Raw genomic sequence first — 17,394 nt, forward strand, 5'->3', positions numbered from 1 at the left:
CACCAGAGAAGTCCAAGAAGGTTACTTTATAGACTTTCCAAGAAGGGTACTTTATAGGCTTTCTTTCTGAAGAAGTTGGTCAAGAATTACCAGATACTGTGCAATTTTGAGACAGAATAAATACATGATATCAAAGCTGAAAATCCTTTGTATTTAAAATTTCTAAAGTGCTTATACATGTATTGTCTAATTTCTTTCTTATTTTGATTTGTGATTGGGATTTCAAAGTCTGGAATGTAAATGACTTATCTAAAGTCATTATTGAACTTATAAAATTCAACTTGGACCAGATAGCCAAAATGAAACCTCTTCTGTGTAAAGTGCTTAAGCAAAGCGAAGTTAGAATTTCCATGGAAACAACCTGGAACTTTTGAAGGAAAAAAAGAGCACAAAAGCATAAAAATGCATTTACTTATTTTCTTGGTTCCTCTTCACCTCTGCCTCTGTAAACTTCAGACTGTCATCTTAATAAACGCTTTCAAGCCTCAGAGGGAATTAAGAACAATATTTGACAGGAGTGAGGAAGAAGCTAAAAATATAGTTCCCTGTGAGAGAAATATATTCCATAATCTTTTCATCTTCCCTTCCTTCCCTTGAGCAATCCCTCCATCTTTCAATGTGATTTTTGTGCCACTCATACTGCACAGCAAGTTTAGCTGCGACTTGGTCAGGAAGAGGAAAAATAACATCATGAAATAACGATTTTGCCCTCTTTTGGAAGAGTCACTTCATAGAAGACAACGGAGGTCTATTTCCAAATTAATATTGTGTATATTACCACAGTATAACTTCCATTTGCCTAACATTCAAAATTTCTAAAATGCTCTCATATCAGTTAACTCATTTGATCCGTATGACCTGAGAGATTAACAAAGCAACATGTTAGATACTATCAGTTTATAGGTTACCAGCATAGAGGGGTACAAGATCACCCTGCTGGTAAGTAAAGGAAAGAGGACTCATCCAGCTCTTTGAATCTCAGATCATCGTATTCTGCAACTCTACAAATATAACTAGCTTCCTGACCAATGGAGAACTTGTGTCATGGGTACGCCCCCGTCTTTATTAGGAATTAAGAACTTTTACTTACTTTTAGAAATATGTGCTCTAGCATTATTAAATAAAAATCTTGTCCTCTCTGTAACTGCTAATATTGATATTCATATAGATCAGTAAATACCTCCAAGGTGTAGTCAGGTGTACATGAACTTCTGGCTTCCCTGAGTATGGCTATTTCTGACAAGCTTTTCCCAGAATCATCTGACCTATTTTTAATTGATAAATCAAATGTTTCATTTTAAAGCTCAGCAATCAACACATGACTTATAGAGGGCACAAGTGACTTTTCATAAATCTGAAACATTAAATGTAGAGCTTGTCTTTTGGAGTATAATGATCACTGATGCATGGACTGAACTAAGTAGTTTAGAAATTATTTTACTGATCCAAGATAATACCTTGAAGTGCAATACAATCTCTCCCAAGGTGTTTGGTGGTGTCTAATTTTCTTTCGAAAATTAAAGGCAATTAAGGTTGAAGATTGTGGTGGCTCTAAATAGGATGATAGTTATCATCAAGTAGAAAGCATGCTGGAATCTTGTTATAACTTTATAATTTTCAAAAACTAATGGAATTCAATAAAAGATATTATATCATGGATTTGGAAAACATTAAGACCTAGGGACCAGCAGACAATCCATTCCATAACTAATGTAACATGTACACTTTAAGGCAATATGACAGTCATGGCCACATCACTGTGGACAAAAATTTAAAAATATAAACATTCCAAGAGGTGATTTCCTCTTTGGTTAGCTTTTGCTATAGGACATTACAGAAACTGTTTACAGTAATCATTTCTCTAGATAAATAGTAATACATTTGACTCTGTGCTAAGTATAGAGTTTGCCAAAAAGTTTGGGTTTTTCCATAACATCTTATAGAAAACCCCAAATGAACTTTTTACCCAATAGTTGATATACTTTAATACTTAAAATAACCATGTAAGATAGGTGTTTCTGTCCTAAAATTATAGATGAGAAATCAATAAAAACCTCACCCCAAAAGTGAACTACAAAAAGCAATGTGTTTTAGTCACATTGCCAGTACATGGTTAGAGATTAGTACCAAACCTCAGTTTACCTGAGCCCAGCATCACTGCAGCTCTGAGCTGACCGTTCCCATTATAGCCCTCTCCTTCCAAACAACCTTCAAGTAACCAAGTTCCAGTGCCATGAATGTCCTTTCATTCATTCACTACTGGGGAAAGACCTATATCATGTGCTAAATGTAAGGCAGATACTGAGTTAATGAAATTTACTTAAAAAGTATAAAAAGAAGGCATCTGGGAAGCTTTCTGCTCACTGAAAATGCTACCTGGAAATCACACCATTAGTTCTAATTAAAGAGAGACATCATTCCACTTTTACCACAAAAGGAGAAACAATCAATGCAACAGAAGTTGTTAAAAATTATATTTAATACAAGTGAATAGATTAGAAGATCTGAAATGTTATAAAGCAATATACACAATGAATAAATAATTTGCACAGGAGAGTCATGTCTACATTACATAACACTGTCTAGTATGGGAATACTTAAATCCAGTGATAATGGAGAAAGTCCATAAAAATGCTAACCTGTCTTCCCTTGTATGAAATTGTTCAAGTATAAAAATCCAATACAGTGTAAAATAGTATTCAATTTAGTTTAAGAATAAAAATTGCAAGTATTGCAGTTTCAGAAGAAAAATGTAAAGCAGCATTTAAAAACTACATAAGAAGTGTTAAAACTAATGAAGTATCAGTAAATGAGAGCTGCATGAGCAAAATCAGAGAAGGAAGCATGAAACTAGCAATTGATCCTGTTAAAAAAAAACCCTAAAAACTAAAATAAACTAAAATGTGTTAATGTAAGAGTATTCTCTTATACAGTGCACATATGAATTTAAATAAATCCAAGTCAACATCTTTAGTTGAATAGGTTAATATTTAATATGCTACATCTAGACCTACTAAATAATTTATGCCATGAGATGAATACATAATTTTACAGTGTCACATCTAAAGTTCCTTTCTTTAGAGTGCAGCATAGTAAAACTTAAAAATAAATATCTTAAATAGCATTACTATTAAGGCACAGTATAAACCACATTATCATTAACCATTGAAGAATTGTCATCTCAGTAACCTTGGTGTCTCATGTACGGTATTCACTAATAAATAGTTTTAAATATGACTCTGAAATAGATACTAAAAAGTGTAAAAGGGAAAAAAATAAATGTCCTTAAGACAGGTCTTAAGGGTTTAGAGTCTGCAAACTTTGCCTGCCTTTAATCATAAGCCACGAGTCGACACAATAAATAGAAAGAGAAGGCGGTTGTATGTAGTAAAAGCCTGATCCTATTTCAGAATCAGAATTGCTGACACCAGCAGATACAAGTTTCCCAAAATTGAAACAGGATGGGGAGAGGGATTAGAATGTGACAAGCTCATCAAACAAGCACAAGTGATGTGTTCTTTCCAGAACTGTGTGTGTTATTGATTGTCTGTACAGCTGTTGCACCCATTCATTCCACATCACCTGTTTCACAGTCCCACTCATCCACTGGGTGGATGAGAAAATAGCTTTGGTGCCTGTCCACCACTTCACCCACTGCCACGCTCCTAGATTGATTGTTCGATGCCCTTTTTTTTTTTTTTTTTTTTTGAGAGAGTAAGAACATCACCTTCTTACTTGAGAAAAGTTCTCTAGGCCATAGTGACGGCTAAAAATGACAATCAGTGCTTTCACCATTTTTTTTTTTTTAAATCTGCTTTTCAATGTAATTCAAGCTACATATTGCTCACTCTGTATTCCCTGGTTCAACTAGATTCAAATAGCATTTTCTAACTGTAAAAGGCAGTTTGCTTCCCTGATACTATAAAAAGAGCAAAAGTAAAAATCCCGTTATAAAAGTGAAGTTCCATGGTTTCCTCCTGCCACCATTTCGTCGCGGCCTTGTATTTACTCAGGCTCTTTGGGATTGATTTCCAAAAACTGCGCCCACTCCCCTTCCTTCTTTTGCACGTCTAGAATGACTACTGGAGTATAAAAAAAAAAAAAAAAAATCATAATTCTGCTTCACAATAGCATAGCTTTTTTTTTTTTTTTTTTTTAAAGCTGTTAAGTCAATGTTAACTCTCATTAGCTACTGAAAACTGGGACATTTTGGAAAGAGAAAGCAACTAGACTTTGATCAGGGGCTACGGGCCTATTGCATCCGGTCTGTTTGCAGCTGCTGAGGCTGGTACTGGCCGAAAGCGGCGGCGGCCGCGGCGGCGGCGGCGGCGGCAGCCGCGGTCCCAGGTGCGGCGGCGGTGATTGGCTGCTGCACCGCGTAGCCGTAGCCCCCGGCCGTGACGTAGCCCGCGGCGGCCGGGGAGGCTGCGTACGGGTACTGATCGTAGGCGGCCGCGGCGGCGGCGGCAGCGGCGGCCGCCGAGTACTGTGCGTACGCGGCTCCCGTGTAGTCGATGTAAGGCGCGGTGGAGGCGGCCGCGGCGGTGGGCTGGACGTGGGGGATGACCACTCCAGGCTGCACAAAAGCCTGTGGATAGACATAGTGTGCAGGTATCCTGTTGAGAAATGGGAAAGAGAAAGAAAAAAAGTCAGGCAGGAGTGGCCTCCTGGGTTGAGCCTGGCTTCTTCCGAGATCAGACAAACTCCAATTTAGTGGTTATTATGAGCATAGGGTTGCCACAATATCGACTTGCCAGTCATCGGCGAAAGGAGTCCGGCCGGAGCCCAGATCATGGAGTGCCCCAGAAAGAATTCAACAAGGAAAATAGGATACCCTCCCTGCTGGAACTTTTTATTCAGGATCATTTTGGAACCAAGAAATAACTATGGAACCAAAGTTTTGGGAAAAAAGAAATCACGGTTCAGGAGGGCCTCGCACAGAGGAGGTTATTTCCTAAGTGCTAAGTTACGACTTCAGAAAATTTTGTGATGACTTCGTACAACAAAAACGGTTCAGCCAATGGAAAGTTTCTTAAGTGTGAACAGAGGACTCCAAAGGGAATCCGTGATTGTTCAGTTCCGTAAGGGTGATGGCCGGTTTCTCACAACGACAATCAATTTTCACAAAAATCTGTCTGTTTATTATCATGGCAACCCTACTGGAAATTGCTATGCAGACTCAGCACACATTAATCTCTCTGCAACCTCAGTCACCCTTATTAAAGATAATGATAATAAAAAAAAGAAGCAGGCGAAAAAATTAAAAAAAAAAGGAATTTAAAAGTTCACAAGTGTGGTAAACACAGCAGAATCACACTTTTTCAAACGAACTGTAGTGCAGCTCACTATCACAAGAGGCTGTTGTGGGAAAAGCTACAGAAATGCTATTAACATTCATGGCAGTGATTCCCAAAAAGAATGTGCAGCACGCTTTTGGTCTTTCTTTCTCTCTTTTTCTCCATTAAATTCATAAAGACACAAGGGTCAATCAAACCTGTTTGACTATCAGGCAACCGAAGGTCAGCCAGCTTGTTTATCTCTATGCAAGACAGACAGAAGGGGTTTTGGGGAAAATGATGAGGTTGAAGGAAAAGGTAGGGACAGGGAAACACAAACTAAATATTTCTCAGATTAATATCAACTTAATAGGGTTACAATAGTAAGACTAAGGAAACTTTTTTTTTTTTGGCATCTAATAACTCTTGTTTCACCTTCAAACTCAACAGAAACAGATTTCTTAGCGTATCTGTTTTAAATCTTCCCTACTGCTAGATATTTTATACAAATCAATTCTATTATGGTGTATTATCCTATAAAAGTTAACGTGAAACAATTAAGTACCTTTTAAAATTACACATTCAGAGTTCACATACAAAACACACTCCAATGGCCTTACTTAAAAGTTAATGTTGTTAAAAAAAATACACAAGAGGTATTTTTGAAACCCATGCATCTCAATTCTCACTCTTGCCATTCATAATGGCTCAGTTAAAACACTACCATGAATACCTGATTTATTTTCATCTTTCTTTAGAATAATCTCCATCAAAACCCTCTGTATTTCTAAAAATATGACACCATAATGCCATCTGCTTGTTGCCAAAAGCAACATATAAGAAGTACAAGCACAAGTGACAATTTTCAAATTTTAAAGAACTCAAAACAGAAAACTGAATATTAAGATTTTAAAAAACATAAACTTTGCTTTGCCTTTTCAGAGTTCTACTGAAAGCACTCATTAAGGAACATCCATGGAAAAGATGAATTTATCACAGAGGGTAACAAACTTTGACCCCAATGATAAAAATACACTCGATTTTACTAGACTTGTAGATCTTTCCCAGTGCCAGAAGAAACGACGTCATCAAGTGTTTCTGAGGACACTTAGAGATGTTCTTAATTGCTTGTCAGAAACCAGACGCATGGTCATGCACACACTCAGAACTTCTCTGCAGGTCAGGTGACTGACTTGCTCACAGCGACAGGTGTGGCTTTATGAAACACTGTCCCTGGAGGCTGCCGTGTCCACGATGTGCAGACATGGATAAGAGAGCCTCACTCATGCCAGTTTACATGTGGTGATGGACAGCAGGGGCTGCAGCCGGGCTATTTTTGATCCTGTCATGCGACAAGGGTTTCCAGCGGGTAAAATGTCTTTATAAGGCCAAAGTAAAACATCTATCAGTTGCAAAGGCCAGCCAGTATGAATCTCACTGATACTGAAACATTAACCCATGTGCTCCCAAAGTTCCAGAGACAACAGGAGGGTTGCTAGGCTTCTATCTCTGAATAAAGGTGGTAACTAAAAATAAGTTTAGCCTACAAAAAGGCAGGATCAGTGTGTGTGTGTGTGTGTGTGTGTGTGTGTGTAGAACATTTTAACTGATAAGTTAGACAGGGTTTCTTACAGGACTCTTGTCTGCATTTGATTTTACATTAATAGCTTTCATTTGATGCTGCCAACCAATGAGTATAAAGTTCCCAGGAATATCAGAAACCTACACAAAGTCTGGCAAGGGTTAGGAAGCCATCTGGAAGGCAAATGAAACCATGGAGTTTTTTTTTTTTTTAAGGCTTTAGGGAAAGGAGAATCCAGAAGACCATGGACAGACTGAAATATCTCAATTCAGGAAGGGAAGCAGAATCAGACCAAAGCAGGAGATGGCGCTTCTCAAGCAGTTCCTGTTTGTATTAATAGTCTGTGGAACCCATTAAGGCAGTTTGGAAATCTCCTTCCCACTAGAGATCTACCAACATCCTTTCCCTCAATGAATCATAGAATGTACATGCCTAATAGCAATAAGGGGTTTCCCTGGTGGCTCAGATGGTAAAGAAACTGCTGCAATGAGGGAGACCTGGGTTCGATCCCTGGGTTAGGAAGATCCACTGGAGTAAGGCATGGCAACCCACTCCAGTATTCTTGCCTGGAGAATCCCTGTGGACAGAGGAGCCTAGTGGGCTACAGTCCATGGGGTTGCAAAGAGTCGGACACAACTGAGCGACTCAGCACAGCACAGTAGTAATAAAAGAGAAGAGCGAAGCTGACACCTTGGACAATTTTCAAAGAAAATTTACTATGTTTTCCTTTTCTTCCTATCTCTTCAAGTCCCTCTGGTGTCTCTCTGTGACTTTGGACATCCTAAAGGGTTTCTTCTTCCAACCTATCACATACACTGCTGACACAGTCTGCATCTCATTCACCTGTTTAAAATAACCTAGGTCCCTAACATCCTACCAAGCTAAGTGCAAACTTCTTAATTAAACTTTGGCATGACAGGTCTTTTATACTCTGGCTCCAAAATACTTCTTCCAGTATTTCTTCCCACCTTTCCTTGAATCCAGCTCAGCTAGGCTCCTCAAGATTTCTTGGACACACCACAGACACCTAGCGCTTCACCTTGGCTCATGACATCCCCTGGCCAGGGACACCAGTCCTCACTCCATCTCTACGTGTTGCAATCCCAATCCTACTCATCCTAGCTCTATCACACATCATGTCTAAAGTCTTCAAGAATTTGCTTCACCTTTTTAGCCTCCCATATTTCTGTTAAGTGAAATGAACCTAATAGTTCCAACCCTGAACTGCTGTGCATTAAATAAAATTATCAGTGTGAAGAGCCTACAGTGAGAAATAACACTCACTACAAGAGTTCCCTAGCCTCCATCATGTTTTAAAATCTATTTCAGATTCTACCTCTTTCATGAAGACTTCCTGGATCCCACCGACCTGATGTTGCTCTCCCTTATCTGAAACGATATGGACAGCCCTTCCGCATGCTTCTCAGTTTTCTTACTAGATTATAAGAGAGCCCAGTTGTGTCTTTGGGGCTAGCGACTGACACAGAGGAAAGAATATGGCTTTGGAAGTCATGCAAACCATGATTCTGAACCTAGAATCAGACTCTAGCCCGTAGTAGCCATTGTGGGAAGTTAATTAACCTCTCTGCATCTCAGTTTTGCACCCATGGAAAGGACATTAACAGTGTCTTTATCAGATAATTACTGTGATAATTAAATTACATAATTTATGTAAATCCTTTATCAGTACCAGGCAAGTAGCAGATGTTTGGTTAACTGTCCTGCCTGCCCCACTTAGCAGACAGTATAATACTTATTATGCATTAACGCAACTAGAATAAAACTTAGCACTTAAAGGAATACTGAGTAAATATTTAAATGTATTTCAACCTGGTCTAAACTAGCCTGGAATTTTCTACTCACAGATCCATAATCTCTCCTCTCCAAGATTTCAGTAAGAAAATGATTCTTTCAAATATAAAATATTTATAAGATGTGGTTTGGCAAATCCACCAATTTCTATACATCTGCCCACTGTGTTACATCGGAAATTCCTTCAGGCCAAGATTTTTTCTTTAAAAGCCTAGAGTAATGTAGGGGTCATTTAAAGACCATTTAAAAAATAGTTCTAGAATTTCAAACAAGTCAAGATTAAAAATTCTCAAACTTCTTTCCAGGCCTAAAAATAAGAACATGTGGCATTCAAATAGAATTGAGGATGACCAGGTGTGATTTGTTAGGTACAGACTCTGGGAATTAGAGCAGTGTTAAGAACCCCTAAAAAGAAAGAGAAGCCTTGCTTGGTCTATCTGGAATGCTATCTATTTCTAATAAGAACCTCAAATTCAATTTATCCAAACAGTAATAATCACCATCCTTTATAAAGACAGCTGCTATTAGAAGGGATGAACAACTAAAGGTTACTATCCAAATATACTTGATTTAAAACTTCCCACATGACACATTCTGTTTGTTATTTTTTCCCATATACTGCTTTCTTTCTCACAGATCCATAGGACTGTCACAGCCAGTTCAAATTTCTATGTCTATCTCTCAAGACCCTCCATAGAAGTCTCATTTCTCCATGCGCTGAGTCTTTTCTCCTCTGTGCCTTTGCTGATGTTCCCCTATCCTATACCCTTTAGACAGGTCCCTTTTTTCCTTTCACCTGTCCAGACATACCACTGGTCCAAGTCTTATTCCAGTCCCCACAAAGCTTTGTCCAACTCCTCCGACTCATCTATTTTCTTGCTATTCAGAATTCCTCTTGTACTTCAAATAATACCGAGTAATTTAGCAATGAATAGTTCCTGATAGATTTGTGTTAGTTTCATTTCCCAAACCAAAATGCAGTCTCCTTATTTTGTACCATCCACTAGCACCGAGAAAAACACACACATGCTAATACCGGTTGATCAATTTAGCTGTATAACAGCTGTCTCGGGATTAGTAACGTGAAACCATGATTTAAGTTCACCGTCACTTCTTAAGATGTATGTTCTCCCCAGTTCTACCTTGAACATAGTCTAGACCAATGAGAGGGGGCATCCCCAGAAGTAGTTGGACCCATCAACTACTATTTGTTGTCATATCCAGAATGGTTTGGATGGGGTGTCATTATGGATACACGAAGGCCCTTTCTAATCTTATTGAACAGAAAATTCTTCTATGGTTTAAAAAAAAAATAAGGGTTGGCAGTAAGAGTGAGAATCTTGATATGGTTAAGGGAAGGTTATAAAGAAGATATTCACGGAAAATATAACTTGAATCTTCCAAGTCAAATTATTATTGCTTCTTTGGATCTACTCTTGGTATATATCTATCTTGGCAGATAGAATCTAACCTTTCAGGTTACACATGTAGATGTTCAGGTGCTAAGCTGCAAAAGAAACTATTAATATTGTTGAGAATGAAACACTTCTAAACAGTTAGAATATTCAAAAGGAGAGTGTAAATTTCTGGCATTAGTTACAGCCAAGTGAATCAGGTAGAAAACAGCCAAAACAGACCCTAGGTGTTCAGAATAAATTGAGGTGCTTGGAAATGTTTTTTCCCCCATATAGTGTCTGAATGGAAGGGAAGTTGGGGAGCTTGGACAGGGAAGGCTCGTAATCACAGAACCCAGAGAACACAAATATAAGCCGGCTGTTCACCCGAGTCAGATCTGAAAGGTGAAGGTTAGTGCTACTCTGCTCAAAAAAACTGGCCAGTGTTAATGAAATCTGATGAGAGTTGTTGAAACTTTAAATTAGAAGGCCTAAAAGTGGATACACACTGCCAAAGAAAGAACCCCATCCCCAGAAAAACGCCCCAGTAAAACAGAAACTTAGGACATGCAAGCGATGAATCTGTGTTCTTACAGAGGGAAATCACACCATTTAGCACTCACTACAAAAATATGGTTAAGTGGAAGTTACAGGCTACAGCTTAAAAGCAAGGAAATAAAAAAAGGCCCTTTGCTTCCCATGGCAAAGTCAAAAGTCAACACCCGTCAACCCCACCACCAAAACCAAAAACACAAAGAGCCCCTTCCCCGAGGAAAAGAAAACACTTTCACTACAGCTCTTTTCAATTAAGTAAAAAAAGCACACAGTTTAGCTATCAACACCACTTCATGACTGTAATAAAATAAAGCACACGGAGGTCTATTGACTATGGTGAAAAAATAAAACAACACCAACATCCATGCATCGTTAATCACCATCTGAGCTTGTGTGTCTGAGTCTACTGGTTACACAGTTTAATTCCAAACAGAACTATTCCACCTCTTATCATGGTATCCTTCTGATCAGTTAGCTTAACAGTATACGAGCCCTGTCAGGTTAGAAAGAGATAAATACAATTGAGTCAAGTTGAACAGCAGTAATGGTGTTGGGACACAATCGTCTGTACACAAGTCATACCTGGTATTTTTGTTTTGTTTTGTTAATCATAAGCTCAAAATGGGTCTGGTTGGGAGGCTGCATACTTGGTCAGATAACTTGACTCATCTAAAAATATTTACATTATCAGCATTCAAAATACACAAACATATATAAATATGTAAACCAGGAATAGTGTATAACATGATGGTCTGGTCGGATATAACAAAAAGACAGGTTAACAAATGATAGTCATATTGAAACTTAGGAAGGCCTGATTCATTGACTTACCCAAAAGGTCTTTGTATAAGGGCTGGATGAAGCTGTTGAACACCAAAGGCAAAACCTAACAATAAAACATACCACATTCTCTATTTGTGCATGTTAGGCATTTATTACTTCTACAAATAAAATGCAATCACACCTTTCACTTAGAAAAGGTAATCATTCTTTTAATACTTTAGAGAAAATATTATAAATATGTTTTTAAAAGTCATTTTACTAATGTTATTGTTAAGTTAAATAAAATTTTCAATAGGCTTCAAGTGGAAACTAGAAATGATCCTCAAAGTTTAGTTGACAGACACAGAGTAAGACCTTAGAAAATCAGACATAAAACGTTCTTATAATATGAAACCAAGAACAATAGGACTTGATAATGAAGTTACACATGGCAGATCTTCCAACAATTCTGAATCATGATCTATAAAAAAGTCTTTTTAATTTGGGACATTCTGGAATGTTTTGGACAATGCTTTGGAAGATTATGGCTTTTACAGATTATAGTATTAAACATTTACAAAACAGACTCTTTTCTGGACAGCAAAACACACACACTGTATTAGATAAATACATGTTTTTTAATGCTCATGAATATTTGCACATGCACACCCTTTCTTGACAATCTCCTTTCCTAGCAAATCTGTTTGGATTGAAATGTCTACGTCTTTCCAAAATTTCAGATGGACAGACTTAAGAATGAAGAGAAATTATTTAAAGTTGCATGCCCAAGAAAAAGATTACGTTTGTTGAATAGTTGATTCACAATTACTTGTGCGAATGCAAAAGACAGTGTAGTAAGTAATCCAAAAGGTCATGTTTTCACATAGACGAAATTCTCTCCCTTTTGGTGACTAACAGCTGTATGACTTTGGAGTAAACCATTTCTCATCTCTGCATCAGTATCTTCATCTGTAACGTAAGGGTCCTGAAGTGCATGGAATCTCTTTATTTTCTGTCATTACAAATATGCTGTGATTTTATTTTAAACATTTACCATCTGGGCACCACCAGCCCCCTATGTTTCTTTTGGGTCAGTGTTCTGGTTGAACTGCCCGCTCTGAGCACAGGGCAACTGGTGACCAAAGAAGAAACACCACCATGTAGAGAAGTATAAGCAGCTGGAGTTGACAAATCTGACCCGTATCATCCACACTGGAATGGCCAACAAGTGGCCAAGAAGAGGAAAATGGAGATTGAACTACGTATACAGAAGACAGGGGAGTCAAGCCCAAGTCTGGGTGTGTACAAACTGAACCCAACCCCAAGATCTATTTTTTGCCCACAGGTACATTTCAAGTCAAGAAAGGAGTCTTTTCAACTCTCATCTATCTTTCATGTCTTGGTAGAATAACCAGCCACAGTTCAACTTTACTCAACACATCTACAGATGCTCAGGGAACTAGGGTCTTCTCAATCAGGGATTCACCCTATTCAGAAGTGGGGGGTCTCTATGGAGGGGGCGGTGGAGGTGGTTCCAGGGATCTTTCTCACCTGGTTGCATGATCCTTGGTTTTGCTCCCAAGTATGCCAGGTTCACGTTGGCCTTCCTGCCATCAATGATGGGGTTGGGATCCTTGCAAGCTCTTTCAGCAGCAGCCCGGTCAGCCATGGTGACCTTAGCAACATACACACAGACATACACACAGAGCTCTAAATCGACCTCCGAAGAAACCAAGAATCGCATGGAGAAGTTATTCGTGTTAGTAAAACTACGCTGTTTCATTAACTTTTTCTTTTTTTTTTTTCCTGGCAGTGGGGGTTGTAGGGGGAGAGGAAACTAGAATTATCCTTGACCCTCCATCCAAAACACACAAAAATAAGAATACAGAAAAGTGTAAAGAAAGAACCACCGCCTCCTCCCACCTCTAAAGTTCTAGGGGTGCTGGTAGGGCCTAACAGAGACTCGGAAGCCAGAATTCAGTCTCAGAACTCCTCCAGATTTCCCTTCCCCCGACCATTCCCCGTGTCCCTACCCGGCCCGGAGGCCACGGTTTGCTTTCAAGAAAGACTAGCCTCGCGTCCGCCCGGCGTTCCCAACCCCGCAAATACTCCTCAACCACAATAGCTATTGTCCTGCGATGGGGCTCCCTGCTCCTCAGCAGCTGAATTTGCACGCTGAAATCTCCGGGAAGCTTAACTATGCTCTCTTTCAGTTTGGCAAAAAGCCAGAGGCTCATCTTTTAAAAGAAGTCATCTTTGCAATTACGAAAAAAAAAAAAAAAAAAAAACAAGGGGGGTGGTGGTGGTGGTGGTGGTGAGGAGGGGTGGCCTAAGAAGAAGAGCCCCAGACCTCCTGGAGTGTCCCCTCCCGGCCCCAGCCGGAACGCCAGGAAGACGCACTCATTTTTACAAAGCAAACAGCGCGCTTAACCACCAGCCTCCAACCCTGGAGTGCAATTATTCCCAGGGGCTGCGGCCCCTCCCTCTCAGATCTCAGCACCCCCCAAATCCCGCAGACATCACAGTTCTCTCCCTCCCCTCCACCCCTGCTCCGCCTGTCCCCCGACCCCGCCGCCACGCTCTCGGTCCCCCCGGAACCCCGCGAGGCAGGCGCCGGCCCTCGGTCCCCAGCGCCACGGCGCGCAAACTTTCAGTTCAGCCGGGGGAGCGAAGGGGCAGCGCCGCTCCAGTTCGCAGGGGTCCTCGCACCGCTGCGCCGAGCCCCTCACTCCAAACTCCAACCCCTCCGACCCGGCGCCACTCTGTTCTCTCCCCGCCCCCGCGGTCCTCAGTTTCCCCTCCAGGCTCTCGGTCGCCCCCTCCATACGCGCCACCCCCGCTCCCCCCACCCCCCCATCCGCGCAACTTACAAATCCATAGCCCCGGGACTTGCCCGTCTGCCGGTCGGTGATGACCACAGCCTCCTCGATCTCGCCGAAGACCTCGAAGTACTTGCGCAGGCTGGCGTCCGTGGTGTGGTAGGGCAGCCCCCCGACGAAGATTTTGGTGTACGTCGTGTCCTTCTGGGTGGTGTGCATCTTCGCGCCCGCCCCGCGGCTGGGGCTCCGGCTGCGGCTGCGGCTGCGGCTCGGGCAGCGGCTGCGCGTCCTCCTCCGGCTCCGCGTCTCCCGCACTCTCTCGCGGCCGCCGGGGGCTACAGGCGAGCCCGGGGGCGAGGGTGGCGGCGCGGCGGCGGCGGCGAGCGGCCCGGGGGCGACCGAGGGCGCGGGGCGCGCGGCTGCCGAAGTCGCCAGCAGCCGCCCGGGGAGACCTGACTTCGCTCTCTCCTCCCGCCCCCCCTGCCGGTCACGGTACAAATCCTCCGGATCGTCTCGCTGAGGCTCCGGTTCTGTAGGATGTGCAAACGCTTTCCACTCACCCGGCGGGGAGGCCAAATGTGAAATGAGAGGGGTGGTCCTCAAGCGAAGATCGGGGTGCGTTTAGAGGTAGATTTTTTTTTCTTTCGCAGAAATTAGGTAGGTGTCTCGGGTGGGGCCTGGGGAGGGTCGGCAGTGAGAGCGTCCAGGCGCGGAGGTGGGCTGGCGGGGGGCGCGGCGGCGGTGGCGGGGCCCCGGGTATTGGGGTGCGGGGGGGGCGGTGTGGGGGAGACTCCGCGCGGCTTCGGCTCCGGGTCCTGTCCCTCCCGCCGCGGAAGCTGGAAGACAAGTGGCGAGAACGGCTCTCCACCTCTCTGCTCCCTTCCCCCCGCGGGCCGGGGGTCGGCGCCCGGCTGGGGAGGGGGCGGGCCGGACGCCTGCGATTGGCCGCGGCCGCACCTGGGGCGCCCGGCGCCGCCGCCCCCCAGCTGTTGGGAACAGCTGCTTCTCTGCCGGCGCGGCGCGGCGCGGCGCGGCGCTGGAACCGGCGCTGGGGCAGGGCTGGGGACGGCTGGAGGCCGCCTGGCCCTCGGCGTCGCCTGTCCTAACCCGTCAAAGTCCCAGGGACTCGGCGCGGCCTCAGCCGGGACCCGGGGCGCGGGGAGCGCGCCGGAGCAGGGAGCTGCGTCGCTTTCCAAAACGGCGACGCGAGCCCTGTGCGCTCGGCCTCGGCGACAGGGCCGGAGACCCGGACAGACGAGCTGGGGGGTCGGAGGCCTGGGGCGGTTTCGCTGGAAGGCCAGTTCTCCACCCTGGGCGCCGGGGCCCGCGAGCTCCGCAGACGATACCCGGAATTGGATGCTCTGGGGTCTGGAGGGCAACAAGGAGGGCCCTCAACTTCCCTTGACCCCAAAGAGCCAGTGCTGGGGACAATCAGCGAGATAGAGCCAGGAGGAAAAAAAAAACTCTGGCCCTCGGGTGTGCCGGGGGAGCCACTAGCTTTCATTGCTCACCGCCCAGCTAAGCTAAGCAACGGCAGACACCTGTCTGTCAGACACCGCCTTCAAAGGACCATAAATTAGTGCTTCACCTCACAGTCACCAAATTTGTGCTTCCTCCTTAACTTGTTCCTCCCTAACTGTTCAGGAAGATTGGTACAGATTTCTCATCATATATCCTCTCCACCCCCCGCCCCCGACCCTCCCAAGCAAAGAGTTAATCTGTTTTCTTCTATTTGAATTGCAAGAAATGTTTAGTGACTTGATCTCAACTGTTTTATCAGGATGTAACTGTAAGAGATGTAATCTTTGAAATCGACTTGTTACATAATCACTGGTTTCTACACAGCAAACCTTTAAAGCATTTGTGGAAATACAGACTTGAGTGCAGCTCATATATATTTATTTTTTTTTGTATCGACTTTTTGCAGCTTTTTAAAATCAAGATTACATTCAATTAGGCTGTAAAATCATGATCGTGTTTGAGGTTTCGATGAAGATATTTAACGGGAGCAGAATGTGTCTCCCTGCCCCCTCTTGACACACAGTTTGCTGTTAAGTCATTTCCAAGAGTGTTCACTGAAGTCCACCCAGTAATTGCCCCTGGGCCACAGCATTTATTCTCTTTAAAGCAGCTCAGTTCAGTATGTTAACCTATTAGAGTCACACAGTCCTGTTCCTCTTGCCAGGGCACCTTTGCATCAGCCCAAGAGGATGAGATGTACTGCATTTGCAAAAGCTAATAGGAATGCAAATATTGTTGTGCAAAATGTTAAGTTCTGTTTTTCATCTTGCTGACATCTGCATGAGGTTGGCCTTTGGAGGTCATCAGTTACTTTAAGTTTGAACCCCCAGTAAAAGAAAGAAATCCAAAGTTTCTTGGGAAAAAAAATGCTTTTAAAACCAATTGAAGAAAAATATTTTACAGGCGCATGAGAACCAGAAAGTCAAATTGTAAACAACATCCTCTCCTCATTGCTGAAGCAAAATACAGGTTTAAAAGGAACTGTGTGTACTGGTACGATAAAGATGATTTTTAAAAATTAGAAAAACAAAGCAGACTGTGAAACAGAAGAGGCATGTTTTTTTAATATAGGACATCTATCTTGTGGTGCCACTTAAGAATTACTGTACTTCCATGTGTTAGCCACTCAGTCTAGTCCGACTCTTTGCAACCCCATGAACTGTAGTCCACCAGGATCCTCTGTCCATGGAATTCTCCAGGCAAGAATACTGGAGTGAGTAGCCATTCCCCTCTCCAGGGGATCGTCCCCATCCAGGAATCAAACCTGGGTCTCCTATGTTGCAGGCAGATTCTTTATGGTCTGAGCCAGACGCTCAGGCAAGACATCTTTTGTGAAGGGAAGTTACTTACAGAACAGACTGGCTTTGGCCGTCTAACTTTTCTTCCTACCCAGACAGGGAACTTACCCCAGAGGAACTGTGATAAGGGAAGAAGTGTGTCTGGGAGGGTAGCCAGCAGCTCTGATGTTCACTAGGTAAAGTGGTGAAGTCTACAAGGAAATTCCGATCCTGGGATAACTGTGTGCAGAATTCAGCTTCTGGAAATAAGATGCTTCCCTTGCAATTGTCCCAAAGGAAATAATTCAGCCACCCTCTTCCTATCCCGTGTAACCCCTGCCTGGTGCTGCTTTTATTTTTTCAGTCCAACAGTATTTGATAGTTTGGTTTGAAACT

At 42.8% G+C, this 17,394-nt stretch overlaps 1 protein-coding gene across 1 annotated transcript; it reads right to left on the bottom strand.

The window, feature by feature from the left end:
* Positions 1–3,677: 3,677 nt before the first annotated feature.
* On the bottom strand, positions 3,678–15,133 carry RBM24 (RNA binding motif protein 24). The gene is made up of 4 exons (XM_043908465.1): positions 14,252–15,133; positions 12,933–13,056; positions 11,451–11,505; positions 3,678–4,616 (listed from the first exon to the last, which is right to left on the bottom strand). The coding sequence occupies exons 1-4, from the start codon at positions 14,417–14,419 to the stop codon at positions 4,253–4,255; spliced, it is 711 nt and encodes a 236-aa protein (XP_043764400.1). The 5' UTR covers positions 14,420–15,133; the 3' UTR covers positions 3,678–4,252.
* Between the last annotated feature and the right edge of the window lie 2,261 nt (positions 15,134–17,394).

Source organism: Cervus elaphus, chromosome 7 (assembly GCF_910594005.1).
Source record: "Cervus elaphus chromosome 7, mCerEla1.1, whole genome shotgun sequence".
Lineage (NCBI taxonomy): Eukaryota > Metazoa > Chordata > Mammalia > Artiodactyla > Cervidae > Cervus > Cervus elaphus.

Excerpts from the sequence above, each read along its gene's own strand:
- RBM24 (XM_043908465.1), bottom strand. The coding sequence starts at position 14,419 with ATGCACACCACCCAGAAGGACACGACGTACACCAAAATCTTCGTCGGG. Across the intron at positions 13,057-14,251 it reads AGTCCCGGGGCTATGGATTT|GTCACCATGGCTGACCGGGC; the intron begins GTAAGTTGCGCG and ends TATGTTGCTAAG. Across the intron at positions 4,617-11,450 it reads CTTATACAAAGACCTTTTGG|GATACCTGCACACTATGTCT; the intron begins GTAAGTCAATGA and ends ATTTCTCAACAG.